The following is a 23,424-nucleotide window of genomic DNA, read 5'->3' on the forward strand; positions in this document are numbered from 1 at the left end:
GGAGGAGAGAGTGGGGCAGATTTGCAAAAGGGCCGATGGTGGATAAGTCTCTGTACGGGAACTCCTATTCAAACTTTTCAGAATCTATCCATTTACTAAATCAGCACATCAGTCCTGGAATCAGCACATATAAGCACCAATCGAGTCTAAAAGAGTGCATTCATGGTGCAGCTAGTGCCAAATAACACTGATCAAACCAGAACATGCAGCCAGGACACAGCACATCTCCCAATCTAGCAACAAAGGAAACTTGTTAAACACAAAATGCACAGGTTACACACATATTGTCAAGAACTACATAACATAATTTGGGTTAATTATTTCGACTATTTTGCTTTAATCACACCACAGCAGTCAGCTGAACAACCACTAATGAAGTTGGGCAGATAAGTTGTAGATTTTCTCTTGGAGGTCTACCTGCTCCTGGGCCTTCACACTTCCATCCTCCACTGTGATCGGGGACAATAGTTCCTCAGGCTGAGGGACATCAAAGATCTTTTAGACAATCATACTCATTAAACCTACACTATGATGTCACATTTCTATTTCGGAGTTGCATGAACTTAAAAGAACAGAAGAAAGTATTTTTCCCATCTGAACTCATCTGACGAGGTAACAACAGAAGAGAACAACGTTGTGGGAAAAGCCTGAACTCTGTGACGTCTCTGCTGTGAGCAGTATTTATGTCATCCTCTGGCACACAAGGCGGACCTCTTTCTGTGTAAATGAATAAAAATCAAATGGATTTATAGTACCAATCAAACCCTGGGGTTTCATCAGCTCTTAGCAGCCCCATGCGGCGTGCAGAATTTCTAATCCTGTATTGCTTTGATTCAGTAATTCTAGCCCGCTTCAGTTCTATAAATAGCTCAGAGCCTGATGGAAACAAATCAATCAGGACAACAACAATGCTTCCATACTGATCCCTGGGTCACCTTGAAAATAGACAAGTGGGGGTTACAGACACAAAGGAGTCTTAAAGCCATCACAGGCTGAAGGAAGTGATGTTATGTAACAGTCGTTTATTTAAACTGGTTGGTTCTGTGAAAGTTATCCCACCATCTGTGCGTCTCTATTGATGGGAGGATTTCCCCTTAAATCAATACATCATTCTTTTGTTGCTATAGTAGCACTGAGCAGCCAATAAGCTTCCCTCTGCAGCAGCTCTGCTGATAGGTTGTCTTTCCCTGCTTCATCGCCGCCGCCGCCGCCGCCCCCCCCCCCACCCCCACACACACACACACACACACACACACACACACACACACACTCAGTGGCCGAAATCCAAAAATACTGTTGTCCATGAGTGCCTGATAAGAGTGCTTTAACTGACACTAACTTACACATGTTGGGGTCAGAGTGACAAACTGTACAAAGTGAAATGTTTCAGCCAGCAGTCAGACTCAAACTGCCAGATCACAGTGTGTCCACTTTAAATGTGCTGATTTTGTCCACTGAAAGGATCAGAGTCTTTTTTTCCTTTCTTGACTTTTAAAATGAATCCTGAGTTAAAACGGTTTTTTTTTAAATTGTTTTCCTCCATTTCTTCGGTACTTGTTTGTCGTTTACACCTGTAAAATAGGATGTAACAAAGTGCTCAGGTTTACAAAAAGCTTTACAATAAAAACAGAGTACCTCTTATGTTTCAGGGCTTCTGTTTAAAAATAAAGTCATTGTGCATAAAAGGTCATGAAACTACTTAACATAAACTGTTAACACATGCATGGAAAAGAAACTTCAACCAATCCTCCACTGTAACAATGTCCATGTGACCCTGTACTAGTGTAATAACAGCAAATGAATACTTATGAGGAGGTCATTAATATTCATGATAGAGCCTTGCTGGCATCATAGTATCCAACAGCAACAATGTGAAGACACTCTGTCCTTTCCACCCTCCTTTTAGGTGAAAGGCAGGCCCCCCGAATGGTACCACTTCCTCTGCCTGCCGGGCTCCAATCCACCCCGTTACTCAGACACACACACACACACACTTACACACACACACACACACACACACAGGCTGCTAAACATTCTCGACACGCTGAACAATCCTTCCTCTCTGAATAGAAATCTACTCTTTCTTTGGCGTTTGCTGGCATTGGGCGATTGCTGTTGGTTTTCACAACCTGTTCTAAGTGAACTTGGGATGATTTCACCAGCATGATCCGTGGGAAGCTCTGCTGGCCAACTTCAGACATACACTTTACACCCTATAACAAGTGGTAGATTGAACTCTCCATTTGATGTTTATCATCATAAAAAAGTGTGTTATGGATCATGTCGTACCTTGAGACTGGCGTTGGACCGTGGATGGCTAAGGTTGTTGAACCTCCATGGTTCAGAAGAGGTGTCCACAGGTTCCCTCTGGAGGTCAGGGGTCATACCATCAGTCCCGGAAGGCTGGAATATGCCCATGGAGATGGGACGCTCCTTCCTGGATAGAGAGACAAACCGAGGGAAGACTTAAAAAAGAGAGGGGCCTTCAATGCTACTCTTTGAGGCTAAACTTTGTCATAGAGGTGCGCAAAGCTAAATGCTAATGTCTGCATGTTATCAAACTGATGTTATGCTATTAACACTGCACACAGCTTTTCTGAGAATGAATGTATTGTTAGATTCACAGTTATGTCAGTATAAAACAAAGAGTTATTTTGATTTATGACTATGATGGTGACAGTTCACTTTTCACAAACAAACATCTTGTCAAGACACTTTACTTCAAAGTTCAAACTATACATTTCAGAAGAATTCAGACAATCATCAAAGTCATCTGCAAACTTGAACACCTATAAAAACCCTTCGAGCCCTCGTTAGAGGGAACGTGGCACTTGATAAATGAAAACTTTGACCAGTTTAGTTGTACAAGATGATATTGAGAAACTATACTTTATTAAAATAAATGATTTACACCGATAGTCGTAGGTGCTGCTCACATGTTGGGGTCTGCTGAGTTTAAGATAAGATGAACCTTTATTCATCCCACAACGGAGACACTTACAGCTTTACAACAACAAAGAGCATCGACAGCCAAAAAAAGAGCATCAAGTGTGGATGACGCCCTTAGCCTAGTGGTGTGTGTGCTCGCCTCACGTACAGAAGCGAGCAGCTTAGCTTCGAATTTGAACCTGTGGCTCCTTTCCCACGTCGCTCCCCACTCCCTCTGACCGAATCAGACTATCCACTGTGTGATCTCTAAAATAAAACTTTTTTTCCTCCTAAAAGAAAAGAGCACAAACTAAAGAATAGTTGAGGAGCCAATAACAGAGTTGCAGTTGTTACAAATGTCTGAACATTCACAAAGTTAACGCTTTAACCACTGAACAGACCTTCAGCTATGTGAATCTTCTAATCCATCACAATAACAATTAATGTGAGGAGGAGGAGTGTTGGGATGAATACTTTGAACATTTCTATTTAAACCTGTGAAATCCATGTCATGTTTTCTTTTTTTAAATATTATATATATATTATGTATATATATTCCTGACCTAAGAGCCGGACACTGCGGACAGTAAAACCAAATGACAGACCAGGAGTCAAAGTAGAAGTCATGGTACCATGACATATCATACACAAAAATACTGTGATTCTGAGTTATAATATACTGATACATCTGAGGAATAAAAAATGCCCCCAAAGTGCAGGATGGCAGGTTTAATCTCTAATCAAGCTACTTAACTTTGCTTTTAACCACTAATGGAAATGATCCCACTGTCGACGTCGTCTTCTTTTACCCCACTGTCCTATTTGGCCATTTAACTTCAGTTCATGCTACCTTCATTGATGCCATGTTAATGAGATGCGACTGTGAGGAGTCAGGGAGTAGCAGTGCGATAAGTCAAAGTGTCAGGGAGATCTGTTTGGAAGACGGACACTTTTTAGCGGATTCTTTGGGTCCTTTCGGGGCGGCTGAAGAAGAAACATCTTGGGAGGAGAGGCTGGTGTACCATGTGCAGTAAAGGGCCGCGGTTCAAATCCACACCTGGCGCCCCACAAATATTGTTTTTAGTTGAAATATTAATATTTGGCATCAGTGATTCAGTAACTGTGTCACATGGGTCAGGACAAACATAAATTGCCGTATTGATATTTTGTCCCACCCTTATGAAAATAAAGAACTGCTTTAGTGGTTAAGTAAAGCTTTGATAAGGGAAAGCAGTATGGGCAATAACATGTGATTTATACTCAGTAATAAAGTGAGGATGGTATGGAATACATTTCAGACTATATAAAGCAGCTTGGGCATGTTTTCACTGGTTTGAGAGTCCTAAATCTTTTTCTATGTTGAAAGCGACGCCGTGTAGAAAAAGCTGCGACGTGAAGTGATTCATTCGTTTTTTATGTTGCAGCTTCTGTTTTTCAAAACTGCCTGACGAATCTTCAGATTTCTTCTGTTATTTTCAATGAGCAGGTCACTGAGGTTTCAGCCTGTATAGTTGGTTTTACATCATTCAGTGAACTGGAAGTGGATCAGAATATCGGAGCGACTAAACAAATAGTGCGACGTCGTCAGGTCGAGGCTTCACACTGACGTGTTGCTTCTTGACACAGCTTGATAGTGAAGTTGTGGGAAGAGAAATGAAGCTGCTCGTCTCATAAACTTTATCACCTCCCAAGCTACTCGCTCAAGCGATAACACAATCCATTTGTATCTGACACATTGCAGATATACTCGGTCATGTTCATTATTAGAAAGATGACATGATGATAAGTGTCCCTACACAGGAGCATACAACAACGATTTAAAACATGTGCAGAAATGACTGCTCTGACTGACTGCAGAAAAAGTTCACTCTTCTCTTGAATTCTTTACACTTTTATATGCGACACTATCCTGTCGCTACACGTCGTAAAAATCGGAATGAAAACGTCGAACTTGTAAACTTGAAAACACACGGCTCTATTTTGTTTGTGTTCACAGATAAACGTCCATCTTCCAGCAGCTCTGAGCATATGAAGCCCAATAATATTTGCTAACAATTAGGAACACACTGAAGTCACTACACTGGACCCTCTGTTTCACCAGTGACAAACCAGCATCTCTTCTCAAATATATTGTAAAGGGAGAGCAGAACAATGGCTGCCACAGTGACAAGAGCAGCCGGCAGGCAGGGATGAAAAAACAGCAGCTAAAATACAAAGGGCACACCACCATATTGGGGAGGAAGAGGTCACATGCAGGCCACTGATGGTCACTGATGCAGTCTTTTGTTATATTTGAGCTGAGTGGTGAGAGATGATGCCCACAATCAGTCCTATGCTGCAAGTTCATTTTAGAAAGATTTGGTGATTAAAAATAAACTCTCATGAGGTGGATGTTACTAAGGTGATGCTGTCTTCCAGGTATGACACTGCCATTTTCCACATCTTTCTTGACCTACTTCTAGCATGCGGTCCCATACTGTCAGACTGTAACACACCCACATGAGAGAAACACTGCGACTGCATGTCTACCAGCTGGTAGCTGCTGCAAATACACGGAGCAGCACGGTGGATACCATTCAAAAAAACACAAGCTAATATAAAATGATGCAGATACACAGAATACCTGCAGAGTCTGGGTAAGGAAGGTAAGGAAGGCAGGGCAGGTAGGCCGCCAGTCGAGACAGAGTAGTGAACCAGCAGCAGCACCGACAGAGAGACCAGAACAGCAGAGTTGATGACCACCGCTCCTCCGACAAAGCCAAAAACAAACAGCAGCATACACCCGGGGCTCATGGCCCCCCCAAATGATGGCCCAGTGCCTAAACAGGGACCAGAAGGTTTGGGGGGCACAGATGATGACAGCAGACAAGGCGAGCGTCACTGAACCATCAAACTGGCAGACCTCTGATTGGATATCACCCTCTGTAAGTTCAGGCACGGCTAATGTCAAAAAAAGCTGTATCCTTGTAGAAATAGTGGGCTCAGGACTGAAGCAGACACAGAGCAGGTCAGAGGCAGAATCGGCGAGCAGCAGTCACAACAACAGTAATCCCGACGGCCTCAGCAGCAGTGACTGATGAAAGCAGAGCGGCAGCACACTCTCCCCGCTGGGAGAGGCTGGAAGCAGGAGCAGCAGCTCCTCTCCACCAGTGTCCTCCTCTAGCTGGTGATTATGTCTCCCTCCTTCTTCACTCTTCCTTTTCTCTGTTGAGATGTGAGGCGGCTGCTGCTGTGCAGTGTAGAATCCTCTGACGCTCTCCCTCTCTCACTTTGGTAGCAACCAACATCCCTCCCTCTCTGTCTCACCCCATACCCCCCCCCCCCCTCCCTCTCTCTCTGTCTTTTGGATGCTGAGGCAGCTCGTTCCATATGCCTCTACTCAGGCTGTAGCTTACTGGCTGCAAAACGGGGAGACTGATTAAAAGTGTGAGTGAGGGGAGGGGAGGGAGGGAGGGAGGGTTGGCAGTGTGTCTTTGACTGGAAGAGAGTGAAGCATTAGGATATACAGGACGCTGCCTGAATAAACAAACACAGTGTATACAGTGTAATACAGTGTGCAGTACCATTCCTATTACTACTCACACCACTTGGACATGCACAAGATGAAACAAGGAGCTTTAATAACCCTTGTATTGTCCTGGGGTCATTTTGACCCCACAATAAATCTTTTGCCATCAAATAGGTTTCTTTATTCATCAAATGGTCTGAAAATAATGGGGGTTGTTCGATACGATCCTCTTGGTGATTAAACTTAATTTGAAGTACCGGTAATTTGATTAAAGTATGGGTGTTTTATTGAATTAGACCCCACAGCATAAAGTCTGCCCCATAGCCTACTGCTTTCCAAAATATCTTTGAACTTAGATCTTTGATGTGTGGGGTCAAACTGACGGAAAAAAAAAAAAAAGACAGACTCAGACAGTTGAAAGATTTACTAGTAAACTATTAGGTGGCAAAAATTCCTGCATGTTAACTAGTAAAGTAGAAAATATCTACTGGTTAACTAGTGAAAATGGAAATGTTTCCTAGTTAACTAGTAATAGCTAAAATGTCAACTAGTCACCCTAGTGAGAGCAGTTTTTAACCTTCCTAGTTTACCGGTAAAGCCCCATACAGTTTACAAGTAAACAAACAAATGCCTTGATGTCCACTAGTTAAACTAGCAGGTACATTTTTGGCCCCTGCAGCAGCAGCTACCCCTAGCCCAGCTGACACTCCTGAACCATCAACCTACAGAGAGGCGCAGATTCTGCCCTAGCCAGAGTGACCTCAAAACATCGAAAGAACTACCTGCCTTGCATGCAGACATGCTAATGAGCTCTTACAGGCAATACATTTCAAATGGAATAAAGAAAATGGTGTTCATGTGGTTGAATGAAGTTGTTACTAAGTGTGTGATACAGAATTGGGTTAAATTACCAATTTATGTTCTTTACATAACAGTCCAACCAGACGAGGTCATTTTGACTCCAGAGTACAGCAGGTGTATATTATTTGCTGCCATTCAAAAGATTCAAAAACAGCATCCTCACTAAACTTATATCTAGACATAGACCGATACCATTATGTAATCATTTAAACAGTCAAAATGATATGAAGTCAAAATAATTCATTGTTTCATTTTATTTTCACTCAGAAACAGACTAAACTTTTATCTAAACGTCGATTGGCCCTAAATTCCAAAGAGAAAGGAAAATTGGGTGATTATTGGTTCGACTGAAGTAAGACTAAAAGAGTCACACAAAATTCATTTTTATACTATAATGCTTTAAATAACAGTCAAACCAGACAGGGTCTTTTTGACCCCAGAGGACAAAAGGTTTATGGCAATTGGGAGAACATTACGATTAACGTAAGTAGGGGCATGTATCATGATTATTTTTCAATGAGATTGCAGGAATGTATAAACATAGGCTCCATTTTTTCTTTTTCATTTTAAGATTAAGAATTTGCAACTTTTCCACCTTAAAATTTCAGTTTCAAAGGTCGATTTAACAGCACAATAACTTTCAACATGGCGTTTCTTTCTTGTCTGATCACATTTAATTCAGAGTGTAAGTTCGGCAGCGGGCGAAGGTCATCTCGTTTGAAGTGCCAACAAGCTGTACAGCACTAGTTCACACACAAGCCAACTAGCATGTCTCTCTCTAAAGTTTGATATAATAGCTGAGGAAGAGGACGGTGATGGATGAAGCTACAAAGAGAAATCAGTGACCAAACGAGAAGTTCAGTGTTCACTCCAGCAGATGTTATTCATAACAGATATGAACGTAACATTTGGCGGCATCTGTGTAATTATTGTTTCATATGTAGAATCTTTATTGGGTGCTAAAGTATTTTTCAATTGAAGTCCATTTCATTTCCTTCCTGCAGCCCATAATGACCATCTCTCCCGCTTGCTCTCTTATTAAAAGATCATTTCAAAAGGAACTCAACATTCTTTATGCATCCAATATCTTCAGTTTGTTGTTTTGCACGCTTTAGAGCTCTCCTTCTATTATACTGTGTTTTTTCGTTCTTTGCTCCATGTCTTCGTTGAGACAGATTCTCTGACCTACTTCGGCTTCTCGCCTGTGGGAACATAGACTGCATGTGTGTGGGAGTAGAGCTTGCAGCGGTTAAATCTGTACACATCTATATGGCACTGTTAGAAACTAGAGGTGGGAAAATATCGCTTTTTTTAAATTATTTTTTTAGGGTAATTGGTCACTCCCTGCTAAGTTCTAAAATGAACACTTTCACTCAGTAGCATGCCAAACAAAGCAGCCAGAAATTCAGCCAGTCTCACAGAGGTGAATAGATCCTAAGCTATGTACAAATTCAAAAACAGACTTTGAATCCGGAATAGTTCTGAATCAAAAATCGATTCTGAATCGAATCCTGACCCCCAAGAATCGAATCACAAGACACCTAAAGATCCCCAGCTCTATTAGAAACACAGTTTAAAATCAAGACAAAGATGTTCTGTAGTACGGGAGACAATTAGGAGTAAGAAGTTATTTCAGTTGGAGTAAACACATGTCTTATGTTGAAGTGAATTTTGAAGTTGTGTGATCTCACCGTGTCCTGACTGAAGTGCTCGTTCCTGTGCCTGGCTCTGAGGTCTCTGCTGGCGTTACTGTATGCTGGTGTTTCGTTCTCTCCAGGTGCTCCATGTAGCTGTGGATCATCTGGAAGATAAACACAATATTACATACATATTACTCTTCAAAGATCCTGCACTGTTACAGGGATATAAAGGGGGAAAATCTGTTGCTACAAAACTACATTGTTGTTTTTATAGTCCTGTGAGGAGTTTTGAAGTTACGAAACAGAGAGATGGATGTTCCTGTGTGATTCTAAAGAAGAAAACGAGAGCACCCATGACAAACTGTACAGCTTTTTAAGCTTTTAAACGCTGGTGCTGAGTTTCAGTATGCTCCTGAAAATAGTTGATATTTTCCACAGACAGGGCTCAACGTGGGTGACACTGAAAGCATGATGAGTTTTTAACTAATAATGACAGAAAAAAAGTATTGCTTTGTACAAGGGTTGCCAAAATCAACACAAACTCCTCATGAGATATGTCATTTATGTTCTGGGACGTTCGTTTTTGGACGGGGTCGGGTTTCAGTTTTGTCTAGTTCTGAAAACTGCATTTGAGGGATCAACGCAATAAAATGTGTTTTTATATCCATGTCAATCAACCTCTAAAGACCAACCAAAGACCTAAGACAGACGGGCTGATAGATCAGTATCCCATATCGCTCTGGCACTAAACCTGCATGAAGAATTTCAGGCGACAAAGCAGACGGATAACAAAAATAAAAAAATAAATGTTAATTCTATGCAAGGTGTTGACAATTCAAGTTGATCTATGATGACTCACTACACACTTCAAACAGTGGGTGGCAGTATACCATCTTTCAAATGTTAAGGAGCTATTGCATGTTTTCCATCGGAGTTTGCTTTCTAGTCTTTGAAAAGTGACATGCACATTAAAAAGGAATATGATGAAACCCTTCAACACCTGAAAGACAATCAGCATCTTAGTCCAGACTCTGGTCACTCACACATGAAGTGTACTGTCTTGTGTCCAGGCACAGCTGTGACAGTCAGTCTATTAATAATGGTAATGGTGTGTGTGTGTGTGTGTGTGTGAGTGTGTGAGAGTGTGTGTGTGTGTGTGTGTGTGTTTGACCTTCATCTCCTCTATTCAACATTACTCATGTCAGCTGTGAGCTGCAGCAGCCTGAGAGGCTTGTTTGGACACAGGGACATCTGTTTGTGATGCTTCATGTACAACAGAGCAGGGCCGACCAGAGGCTGAGCAGAAGCAGAAATCAGGTTCTGAAACTTCATATGTATACTAATCATCCTCAACTGTCCGACCCTTTTCTTGTTTTTATTCTCTTTCTATCACCCACAACCTAAAATATAAAAGATACCACTGGCGGAGTTGGTTACTCTGTGTCTGTTTTTATGTATTGTTGATTAAAAAACAACAACATTTGTGTACATTAGTAAGTCAGAGGAGCATACCTCAGTGTGTCTCTGATGGAGAGTGTTATATTCCTTCTTGAGCTCGGCTTCTCTCTCCTCCAATCTGCTAACTACAAAAATAAAAGACATCATTAGTACATCTGATCAAAAAAACAATCAAGTGACATGAACAGTTTAAAAATAATTATACTGGGTCTTCACTATATATATGGGTCTATGTGAATTAGCTAATCAAAAATCATCAAACTAACATAAAGAAGTCTTGTTGTTTGACTGTCATGAGGATCTGTTGCTCCTGATGCGATCCTAAAAGGTTAGCTGCAGTAACGTTTAATTGCCAGAAGAGGGCCACCATGCATCAACAAGCCCCTTCCGAGCTGAAACACACTGAGATATGAAATCATCACCACTACACACATCAAGCTATTTTAAAGGCTCAAACAATCAACTTTACATGTCTGCAAAAAAGACAAAGCAGCTTCTTGGATCTGTTTCTAAAAATCTAAAATACAAGGAGCTCCGTTTTTTAAACATCATTTGTTGAAATAAAAGTTTGAGATTGTAAACGGCTTGTTCTCTCTTGAAACATAAGAAAGCAAACGTTTATGAATTAAACTGTCAAATAACTCACGAACAGAAACAAAGGTTAAAACACCACACAACGACCTTCCAGTCAGCGACACTACGCATCCATCGTCTGAAGCTCATTCCTTTGTAGACAAAATAGCCTGGAAGCCTCGTGTGTGTTTTCAGCTGGCAGCCAAGCAAAACGGCTCCATCAACAAAGTGTTGAATGTCAACTGATCCATAAAAGTGCTCGTGCAGTGAGCGTCGGCCCATTCACCGATCGTTTCACACTTGATGCATCGAGTCAAAAATGACTTTTTTTCCAGGTGTTCAACGAGCAGCTGCACAGAGTGATTTGTGTGGTTGTGAGAGAGCTGATAAAAGAGGAAGCTGTTCAACAGAAATAACCTGGGTCAGATTAAAAAAAGGTGTAGAAAGGACGTGATCTGAGCCTGATTTAGAACTGATCTTTCCCTTGAGAATAAAAGGAAATAAAGAGTCAATCATTTGAGTCAAACCTGTAGGCCTGCACAATTCATCGACATACTATCGAAACAGCTCATTCTCCAAGTGCAATGTCCAAATCTTAAAGGCAACATTAAAAAAGGGAAATATGTGATGAAATATCACGTGGAAATAGATGTATTTAAATTGATTAATTCCAGATCTTCAGAAAAATGTCCAACATGAGGACTTAAACTTACAGTATAGATAGATATCAATCACTAACAGTGACACTTTGTAACCATAACAATGTGGCAACACTGATTGAGCATTTGAAAATACTTTATTTACATTGTTTCTTATCATCTGAGTTTGATTTAGAAATTAGAAATTCAGTAGTTTAGTGCTCCCTTTTTAAAGCCTGAAACCTAAAACTGAAATGATGAATGACTGAAACAACGGCTGTATGAAAAAATAGAAAAAGGTGTACTGATTTTGAGAACAACTCAGGTCAAAGTTGAAGTCACAGCTTCTCCCTGAGATGTGTGATTCTGGGTCGTTGCCATCCAACAAGAGGAATATGTCAAAAAGGAAATATTACAAGCAGCCAGTGGCAGAGTGGTTAGTTCAGACGGCCCACATACACAAGCTGTAGTCCTCTATGTGGGCGGCCCGGGATCAAATCTGACCTGTGGCTTCCCCCCCCCCCCCCTCTCTCTCTCATTTCCAACTCTACATCCCCTGTCCTGTCCATCCAATTAAGCCACAGAATGCAAAAAAAAACACTCATCATCAAGTGTCCCTGGATTTATAGAGTCAGAACAGCTGATATTTAACAGGATGCTTCACCCAAGTGCATTAAGCTTTGTATCATTAGAAACATGGTAGTAGTGTTGAATGGTCGTGAATCCAGCCCTCATTTTGCCCTGAGACGAGAAAAATATATTTTTCTTTGCCTTTCGTCGCGTAAAGAAAACTTTCAGGCAAAAGGAAAAACACTTTTCTTGTCTCACGTGCTTGATGCACATTGGTGAGGTATACCTTTAACACAGCTGCTGATTCTTTTAACAAACATGAGAAACAAAGAAAGCCGCTCAACAGGAAAAGAGGAAGTTTCACACTGAAAGAAAGAAAAAGACATTTGCTGAGAGTCCTCAAATTCCCCCTTTGTATAAACGACTTGTATGTCACGGTCCTGTGGAGGAACAAAAAGCAGTCACACAGTCATGCACACGTCATGTGGATTTCTTCTAATACCCTGAAAACACGACCACACTGGGACTTCCAGGGTCGTTTAAGTACTTAGTAAGAACATGGACTGTTCTAACATTATTCAGGGTTTTATGTCAGCGTGTTACACTGATCATTTGTTGGATCTCGAACGAAGCATTTAATAACACCACAGTCACACGACGAGACTGACAGTCCAACAGGTGATGTAGCTGCAGAAAACCAGCTATTCAAATGATTGTTTTCACCCATGGAGTCTGATGGATCTGACAAAAGCCAAATAAGAGCTGGCTTAGTTTAAAAAAAAAAAAAAAAAAAGATCCTACCTGTAACTGAAGATAAAAAGAACCCCGGTGTGCAAAGTTTGATGGCGTTTTATTACCTTAAGACCTTAAGGATTCATTTTGGAGCCACTGAAACCTCATTTATGGATTTCCAGCTGAGACAATCTGACAGTCATTTGTTTGTCATTTAGATCTCAAAGTCACTAAAATAAGTTGAAGCATTTCCTTTGAAGACGTAACCGTCCGTAACATTTAGAGGCTGCTAAGACTTCAGAAAAAAAGACTAAATAAGTGAAGTTATTTGTAAAGGTGCATTTAGCCATCGTTTTTCATTGAGTTATGCAGAATCTGAACGACCCCCCCCCCCGCCCCCCCCAAGAAAAAAAAGAAATGAAAAAAGACTTCTAAGAGAGAGTTAACGTGTCTGTCAAGGGTTAAATGCCATAGATCCTCCTGTTATTCACTTAACCTTTCTGGGCTTGAAACATGTTTGGTCTATTCAGTTACAGCTCATTGAGCAGACTTGGCAGGCAAACACTCGTCGTATGTTTCTCATGGTCTTTATTCAGTAACAACAGGGCAGTCCATCTGCCCTCTGGCACATCAGGCTAACACACAGTCACAGGACCTGCAAACGTTCGATAGTATCTGGCCTGTGTGTGCGTGTGTGTGTGTCTGTGTGTCTTTGTGTTAAACTTTCCAATAACACAGCCAGTACATCCCTGTAGGGAGAGATGTACATGTGATGGACTTACTTTGATCTGCATAGTTCTTTGTTTTTAGCTCTAGCTGGCGAGTGTTTGACTCCAACGTCACCAGTCGACACTGGAGGTCTTTTTTCTCTCCATCCTGGGAGTCTTCAAAGACGATGTACCTCTGCATATGAAGACAAGCAAGAAAGAAAGAAAACATCACTTATGATTCAAGAACCATGGGTTCCTACATCCTTTTTTATGTCCGATCATTCTTATCCAGGAGAAAGAAATTTGGATTTCTTGTTGGGTCTTTGTGTCGGCACATGACATTTTTGTTCAGGTTTATCGTGCATAAGTAAATGCTCAAATCCATCTTTTTGAACAATTTTTAGAAGATGTTTTTACACAAACCAACATTCGACACCAGCAAGGATATAAAAAAAGAGGAAACAATGTCTGTGAGTGCAAACTAACAGCTTGAAGTCCAATCCGACAAACAGGCGCGGACAGGAAGTGACCTGAGGCAGAGCACATCAACAGCTGTTCATTAGAGTTCTTGTTAACATCAAAATCCTCCTAAAATCACCATAACCGACCCATCATCAAACAAAACCATCATCATCATCTTCATCACTATTGTCATCATTAAGAGTGCAGGTGTTCGTGACAGAGCTGGGTCTTTAGCTTTTTCTTAAAGGCGTAAAGAACAAATCTAACATTCTGACTCTTTTATGTTGCTAGGTTTGTTGTTTTGGATGGTCATGGTTACTCTCCTTTAACCTGTATTGATCCCAACATTACCTGTCAAGCATTTTTACACCTCGAGGAAGAGAAGCAAGCAAGCTGCCTGTATTGGTGTTATTTTAAATTAAGATGTCACATTATACAAGACGTTTAGTTTGAACTTTTCAATGATCTTTGACTTGAAAAAAAAGTGGCTGGATTTATTTTTTGCTTCTGTTAAATCCTGTTTATTCTGTGTCAATGGAACCTATGATGAAGAGCAGAAATGAATGTTTTCCTTACACAGAAAGGTTGGATTATTTTCCGATAGCTCTATCACTTAAAAGCAATACGTGTAAAGATAAGATAAGATTAATACTCTGCACGAAAAAAAATAAAGGGGACACTCAAACAACACAATGTAAGTCCAAGTCTGTCACACTTCTGTGAAATCAAACTGTCCACTTAGGAAGCAACACTGATTGACAATCAAGTTCATGTGCTGTTTTGCAAATGGAATAGACAACAGGTGGAAATTATAGGCAATTAGCAAGACACCCCCAATAAAGGAAGGTGGTTCTGCAGACCACTTCTCCGTTCTGATGCTTTCTGGCTAATGTTTTGGTCAGTTTTGAATGCTAGCGGTGCTTTCACGAGTATACAACTGACACAAGTGGCTCAGGTAGTGCAGCTTATTCAGGATGGCACATCAATGTGAGCTGTGGCAGGAAGGTTTGCCGTGTCTGTCAGCGTAGTGTCCAGTGCATGGAGGCACTACCAAGAGACAGGCCAGTACATCAGGAGACGTGGAGGAGGCCATAGGAGGGCAACAACCCAGCAGCAGGACCGCGACCTCCGCATTTGTGCAAGAAGGAACAGCAGGAACACTGCCAGAGCAGTGTATTAAAGTCACCCCAAAACAACTCGAGCTGCATTATTGTGTTAGCTTAGGCTAATGTGAGCACTCTTTAGTTTGCTTGTAGCTTCACATCATAAGTAAATTTACAGAAAATGACCATGATCTAAAAATGCTTATGTGATGTTCAAATAAGCTGTGAGTACAGTATGTTATTCTTTTCTATAGTCCCTCACTTAATCAGCTTTAATACTCAAGGGGAGGAGCCAGCCGCCTGTCACGTCCTCACGGTGTAGCTGTCACAGCGGGACTCGAGCGTCACACTCATCGTAGACAGACAGGCATCACAGAGATATTTTCAAAGGATTTTTTTGCTATATTTATGAGTAAAATGTTGCACGTTCAGCCTTTAAGGTATTCTTTACTATAAAGCTAAAACTGTTGACCTATAAAACTCCCTCCCAGTGAGAGCGATGAGATGATTCGGTTTTGGCAGCAACAGGAGACAGAAATATCACACATGGCCGTTCGTTCCTCATCTGCTCAGCTCTGACCTAACTCAGCATCAGCATCATCTTTGAGGTCACTTGTTTTGAGGGTGGGTAAAAAAAACAGTGAGAGCAGTAATCGAGATGTGTTGGACTAAATCCTACAGTTGTGTGTGTAGTGAACATATGCTCCTGCTGGCAGCGGGCTTATAGCATCTGTCTTCGGTCCATTGTGAAGCTCATCTAACTTCTTTCCACGACAGGTGCACAGCACAGAGGAGCCAAAAAAAAAAAAAAAAAACGGCAACAGCTTTGTGTTTGTGTGAGTCTCTGTACAGACGCACACACTTTTTTTTTTCTTTTTTTCCCCAATCTTCACAGCAGCCTTTGTTGCTAACCTCGATCATCCTCTCTGGAGAAACACATTTAACTTCACTGGACGGTGGGTTCAACATACCGGTCCCAGCCACCAAACCTTCTCCCAACATCTCATCCATTTACAAGTTTGTTAGTGCGAGTCTGTCTATGATTTTATATGATTCACATCACTGGGTTCACGATGCAATTCTCATAATTTATTTGACAAAATGAGACTATAGACAAATTATAACTGAAGATTTCTTTAGGAGCTGCTAACCTGCTCGTCAGTGGGATTTGGCCTTTTCATGTTTTTTTCTCTCGTAACAACGGGAGGTGATCCGAGCTTCTCATTGTGGTGTCGATGCTGCATCACGTTGGTTTGTTCCCTGTCTTCTTGCAGTATTTGCACAGTTTTGTCTGTTATCTTCTCACCTCTTTCATTTTCTCTCATGAAGCCAAAACGCTTCCACACCTCCGATTTAAAAGACGACGGGGCGTCCTCAATTTCTAACTCTTGCTCTGCAGCTGCTGACGCTCACCATATTGTTGAGATTCATTTTGTTCTGATGTGAATCTTGAAACCTTTGAATCAATTTTCAAGGTTTTATGATTAATGTTTACATCCCTAGCATTTAGACATGCACGCAAACTCTAAAATCGATTTCACACGGGGTCAATCGCTGCTCACAGATGGCAATTTGAAGGTGTTTCCCCCCCATGGAAAAAATAAAACTTAAACTGATATTAACAGTTTGAAAACACTGGTGAAGCGAGTAAAAGTAAATAATAAAAATAGAGTATGAACTAAGAACAGCAGTAGAAAATTCTTAATGTCATTACCACTCCTCTTAGCTGATTCAACACAAAGCCCGAGATCTGATCTGATCCCAGCTCTGAGTGTTGTACCAGCTTTCATTTTGCACATCCAGCTCTACTGAGGAATAATATAATATAATAGGAAATCTGAAGGGTTCAGATATAAAACTGTCCAATCTTATGTGTTAAATTTAAGTCGTTGCATTACTATGATATCATCTCAGATCAAACGCATATCCACTCAATGTAATCAAATTATGGCCAACTTTGTTGTCTCAGGAAACATCTAAAATCCTGTCTTTAAAAATCATGTAGTTTTAGTTCCTGGAAAAAAAATACTAAATATCAAATTATGTTTCAACATGCTGTGTACTTCTCTACCTGTAGGCAGGCTGGCATTTGCTCATATGCAATAAGAATAAAAGTAGTTTTAAAAGCACATTTTAAATTTGGACCTGATGGTAAAAGACCAACAAAAGAAAGAAAGGATTCATCCTGAGGGGTTACATGCTGTCAGGATTTCATGGTGAGAGAGATTTCACTCTGTCAGGTGAATTCAAATGTCTTGGTGTCGCTCAGGGAGATTTAAGGGATCGTCCAAATCTTCCAATGTCTTCCCCCGTGGTACATGAATCAACAATCATCACTACTACATAAGTATAACAAACTCCCACTGATGGGCCCAACACAGTCCAGATTAATAACACTGTCTTTAACAAGTCAACAAGAACAATATGGTCCGGTTGCTTTCTTGATAGCTTATTCTCTTCATTCCTCTGTTGATTAGCTGAGTGGAGTGTCTGATCACAGACACAAACCTTGCCGTGGCCGTAAGCTTGCAGTCTTGTGATGTCGGCCCTCACGTTGGAGAGGAGGCCTGATGGTCAGGCCCTGAGCAGGGGATGGATCACCTGAGAGCCCACTAACAACAAGTCTCTTCTCTGGAAACGCGTCACGCTCAGGCTGGAGAGTAACAACAGAAGGCGACTCTGAAAGTGAACCCGGCAGACTTCATCAACTTCAGTCCTGGGTGAGAGTAAATGTCAGTCACTGCCTTTTAGGAGTGATCTGCAGGTCGGGAAATGAACTAACTTGAAGGGATGCACATAAAGTGAATAGTGAAAATACATTACATCACCGGACTGGTATACAGTGAAAAAATGATTGACGCCTGAACAAGTACCTGAGCTCGTACCCACCACTACATTACTTTTGAACGCCTTCATTATCTTGTGACATCTCACAAATGCAAAGAAGTCAAATAGTCTTTCGTACAGTATGTATGAATGGCTTCAAGGGGCGGGTCCTAAATATTGGTGCTTCCTGCTATTGGTACGTGATTGGCCAGTACCGTTAAGCTCCTGGACAAATGGTGCTCTCATGAGTATTTATGTTTGTCCCTCTTGTTCAATGCAGGGCTTTCCATTAGGGCTGGCCGACAGTCAAGCAGCTGACTAGTCACTTGTGGAACCTCGCATCCTTATGCGTCTGCGCGTTAGGCCTGAGTCTCTCCCACAACCTCGCGATACGATGCACGTTAGTTTTGGATCATGACCGACAAAGAATTCCCTTTAACAGCTGTTCTTTTTTTTGTCGAGAATAACAGAAAGTCTTTTTGATTTACATCTGGAAACAGCGTAGTGTACTGAATGAACGAGGGGAAGTTACACAGTGTGGACTCACTGAGCGGCTGTCTGAAGCCTTCCTAATCAAACACACTGTACGTTCAGAAGTCTTTACGAAATACAGCAGAGAAGGGCTTGTGCCTCGTCATTCAGTGCCGGCACAGACGCCACACGCTGTGTCGCGAGCCTAGCTGTTGTTGCTAACTTCTGTTCGTGTTGCTGCTGTGTTTTTACGAAGCTAGGATGACTCACGTCCAACTCCAGACTGTCTGGTGTTTGTAAAAATACACACCGTTTCCTTCATCTTTGCTTACAGAGTTTTTTATCCATGCTTCTTTGTTTTGATTTGGAACATGCCGATCATCAAGTACTTTGCGTACTTCTACTGCCCCCTATTGGCTTTAATGGCAACAGCATAATGGCAAAAGAGTCTTTCAAAACGGCACTAACAGCTTTGTGGCTGTATCGATCATGTAAAATCTGCATCCATACACGTATTGGCAAGTAGCACACGACGATATATTGCCATATTGATTTTTTGTGTGTCGAGGCTCAGCTGAGAGGAGATTTTAGAAAGACAGAAATGTCAATTACTGCACAAAGAAGCTCGTCGTTTTGGTGCGGTCTGCTTCAGAAAACTCCAGAATCGCACGACGACGACACGACAACGTGTGCACAGTGGGCGTTCAAAAGTGTTCCTCCAACGCTGCGCAGGACGGCAGGCACTGTACGTGTCTGATGATGAATCGACCCGTACCCATCCCTGTTTTAGCTTCTATATGCATCTTCTCTTAACCACCGGGGCTTATTTGGGGCAAAGGGGGAGGGACTTCTGAGGGGCCAGGTGCGGGTCTGAAGAGAGGATCTTAAGAATTGAGGTACTGATAGTAATGCAGCATTTGCCATGTAAATCTACTAAGAGCATTAACTGACTGCAGACAGCAGCGTTCAGAGTGGGGGTGCGACCTCTAATCTACACTAGTGCATTAACACAACATGAAGACAAGTTTAACAGTGAGTTCAGTGTTTGTGCTTTTAAAAGAAACAGCAGGAGAAGAAAATGCATTATTGTCCTTACATCCACAACAATCAAGACCAGCTAAGTGCCGCGTCGGCCTCATCAGGACATCTCCCAACATCTTCCTGTCTCACCCTGCTGCTCATCATATGACCCAAGAAGGAGTCTTTGTGGATATGACGGCGCTCCAGAGAATGAGTGTTCCAGCGTTTAACGTGCTCGCTGCACTTTTCCCCCTACACTGCATGCATAATGCTGCCTTTGTCCTTAAGTGCCAACACACACAAACACATGTGGCTCCAGGACAAGTGTGAGCGCAGCCACGCAGACAGGGCTCCACTGTGCAGCGACTCAATTGACAGAGGGCGGAATCAACTCCTTTTAGTCTGGCTCCGGGTTGTTGTTGGGACATTTGGGAAGCGGGAGCAAAGTCTTGGCCAAAGAAGCAAGAAACTGATGAAGATGCTCCTGCAGTAACTCGAATTATCCATTAAAAATTACACAGCTTAAGATGCATGAGACAAACCATGCAACCATTCTGGTAAAAAATAAAAATAAGAGGCCAGACAAGTGCTAACTGTGAGTAATCAGAGGCACTTACAACTTGTCATAAATGTATTGGCTGTTGCTAAGAAACAAACGCTAAATAAGACTTGAGCTTGTATGGCGCCTTTCTCGTCTTCTGACTCCTCAAAGTGCTTTCACACTGCAGCTCACACCTACACACCTACACACCGACTGCAGAGGCTGCTGTTTCAAGTGTCCATCCAAAGTGGCTCTTCCTATTCATACACATTCATGAAGCAGCAGGAGCAACTTTCAACAGACAATACATGTTTGAGGTAATCACAGTGGACTAAGGCAAGCTCAAATTCACTCGCACGCTATGCGCAGCTCTTTTAAATGTAACGACGACTGTACCCAAATCTCAACCTGTAATATCTTGTATTATTCACTCTTAGACACGCACACATGTGCAGATGCAGTACATGTAGTGCAGCACTATTCATCTTCTATTACCTGCCTAACTATAAGTGCCAAAGTCTGCATGTCTCTATCTTCCTCTAATTGCATTGTCACACACTGTAATCCAGCACATCGATCTCATATTATAATAGAATTGCAGAAAAAACATTTTGTTTATTTTTCGTTAAAACTAAAAGTTGTGTTCACGACATGTAAGCCCTTTATTTACTTTCAAAAACACGATTGTATATTTGATGCACACCGGCTATCATGAAACATTTAATGATGACTCGGAGAAAAGTTCATCGATTTCCTCCCTGTAACAAAAAGGTTTCCCTTCGTGTGCAGATACATTAGTGTCTGCACAGTGGAGGCTACCTCTGAGCATCTGCTCACATCTCTCTTTATTTTAAAATTTTCTTAATAGATGACGTAAACATTTCTGTGAGATCATGTAAAATATCATTCATCAACGTTACTTTAGCGTCTTACTTCTTTAACTCATTACTGTTTCGTACAAATCTGAACAAACCGAGTTTTGTTTGTTCCAACCGGCCCTGATCTGCATGACATTTCTCCTCCCGCTGTCATCGAGTGTGTAGAGAGTGAGTGGTAAAGCGAGAGAGAGAGACTGAATCAAGAGGACCTGAGGGACAGGAAATAGGGAGATAATCGGGAGAGATTCAGAAATCCGCAATCGGGAGGAAGGGTTAAAAATGTTCAAATCCGGAGGACTGGCAGGTCTGCAGAGGCCTTTAGAGACAACTCTATTAGAGAAAGAAAAAAAGAAAGAAAAATCTAATTCAACCCACAAAAATGGATCATAGAGTGACCGTGACCAATAAATCCACCTGCATTGAAAGTCTGCTGGGTGTTAATGTGAAGCCTGGACAATAAACCTATATATTATTAAAAATATAAATCACCTCCAAAAGGAGGTCACAGGATTATTTTTCTGGCCGTCCTGAAAATAGGAAAAGGCTTCAATCCAATGTCAAGACATTTCAAAGCTCGCAGTCGATCATATTGGTCTGCTGCTGGTTGTTGTTGTTTGACACATGAACGTTTTTACCAAATCTGATGACGGCTTGCTTTACCTTCCAGCATATTTGCTTTTATTCTCAGGCAACTCTTCTACTCATGTCACACAACAAGAAGCTGTGCCAACGCGTGCAGAGAGTCTTCAGCTGTCTCTTACTAGAGGGTCATGATAATGATAAATGATTAAGAAGCCAGTATTATGTAATGTGTAGTCTTGACATCCCTGATTGGACAAAAGAAGCGAGGGAAGTTCTGTTTGATAAAAGAATTTCCTGCCTTGCCTTTTCCTCTGCGCCGCTAAGGAGGAGGAATTCTTCTGGGCCTGCAGCAGCTTACAAAGTCTACAGTCGTGTTTGTTTGGTGAGATCAATCTGCTTCTTTTGCTTTAACGCCGACCTGTAGCCCAATGAGCAGCTTACGATATGGGTCAGTACCAGGCGACTGATTTTCCGTTGTTGAGTCGACATTGGGGAAATTATTAAAGGTTAAGTCTGTGTTTCTGATTGGTCTTTTATTCTTTCATCGTGTGACTGTTTAATCACACAGAATGATATTGGTTCAACTTGGCTGCAGCTGTGACACTAACTAAAATAAAATGAGGCGCTGTTGAGTGATTCTTTAAGTGACAAACAGGTGAAGAAACCGAGACGCTCATGTTTGAAGGATTTATTAAGAGACGTTTGGAGTCGGCAGCTTCTTGCCGTGTGGTGATCTTGTTTTACTTTCCTTAACCGAGTTGTGTTTACTGAATCCCGCTGAGGATTGTGCGTGTCTGACTTCTCATATCAAAGATGTCTCCATCAGGATCTATAATTACACATGTAGGAGTTGTCACATTTTTATGACTGACATAGTTTGAATCCTTTTTTTTTTTAAATCACTGCCATCTATATTTGACTGCAAAGACATGACGCAAATGTAAATACCCCCACATTGGGCAGAGGGGAGGTTAAGAACTCTGTCAGGGTGAACCAGATCTGAAAAAGAAAAAAAAAGAAAAAAGACTTCTTTCTTGCAAACATGATCAGAGTAGGTTTAGAAAAGAGAGAAGAGCTGATTCTTCTTGAAAGAGAAATCATCAAACCCTTACTGCACATTCACAAGTCATGCTTTCTCTATCAGACGCGTACAATAAGACTGAACTGCAATGCACCGTGGGAGAAACATTTCACAAAAATGTGCATTTTCTTTCCTATTCTCTGGGACCGACAAAACATTAAAGGTCCCATATTCTGCTTTACCTGGTTTGAGATGCTCTTTTGTGCGTTTCCAGCTTTTTTTTTTCTTCTTCTCATGATTAGGCACAATCTATGTGCACAAATTTAAAGTCCACAGAAACGCCTCTTCTCATGTTGGCTGTAGCAGTAGCTGCATGTAATGTTCAGTCAGTCCCTAACACTCTCCACCCAATGAAATTTACCAGTGTGACGTCACTGATCCAAGCCCATTGGCTCGTTGTAGCAAGACCAAGCTCGTGCTGAGCGACTGACCAATGACAACAGAGCGGAACGGCCGACCAATCAGATCTGACTCGGCCCACGTGTGGACCCTGATCGTGGGGGATTCAGAGCGTTCGAAATCCAGGCAGATGAGAGATGAGAGAACACACTTTTTAAACATTAGCGATGTTGAATGTACTTCAGTAGACACATAAGTTAGATATGTGAACCCTAAAAAGGACATAACATGGGACCTTCAAGTGTTCTATAAGCGTAAGCCAACGTTACGGTCGGGGATGTGACTCGACCGATGATGAGAACGAGGCGGTCGGCTCAGGCAGCAACAATTGCCGGTGAGAATAAACAAGAAGATCCAGTGAGCAGAACCTTCCGATAATTCAACCTCTCAGACAGTCTGTGAAAATAAGAAACACCGCACCTCAGACTAGAAACATAACACGG

The 23,424-nt window shown here is 41.6% G+C and overlaps 1 protein-coding gene across 3 annotated transcripts in view; it reads right to left on the bottom strand.

The window, feature by feature from the left end:
• Positions 1–23,424, bottom strand: part of spag9b (sperm associated antigen 9b) — a 46,650-nt gene that overhangs the window by 17,697 nt on the left and 5,529 nt on the right. For 2 of the 3 annotated variants that reach the window (XM_079372761.1, XM_079372762.1), the window contains exons 2-5: positions 13,691–13,811; positions 10,450–10,520; positions 8,989–9,098; positions 2,290–2,437 (exon numbers count right to left, since the gene is read on the bottom strand). In XM_079372761.1, coding sequence (XP_079228887.1) covers positions 2,290–2,437; positions 8,989–9,098; positions 10,450–10,520; positions 13,691–13,811 — 450 coding nt within the window. Of the gene's footprint in view, positions 1–2,289; positions 2,438–5,551; positions 6,252–8,988; positions 9,099–10,449; positions 10,521–13,690; positions 13,812–23,424 lie in introns of those variants that run through there. The other variant, XM_079372763.1, reaches the window with a different exon arrangement.

This window comes from Symphodus melops, assembly GCF_947650265.1.
Source record: "Symphodus melops genome assembly, chromosome: 21".
NCBI classification, from domain to species: Eukaryota; Metazoa; Chordata; class Actinopteri; order Labriformes; family Labridae; genus Symphodus; species Symphodus melops.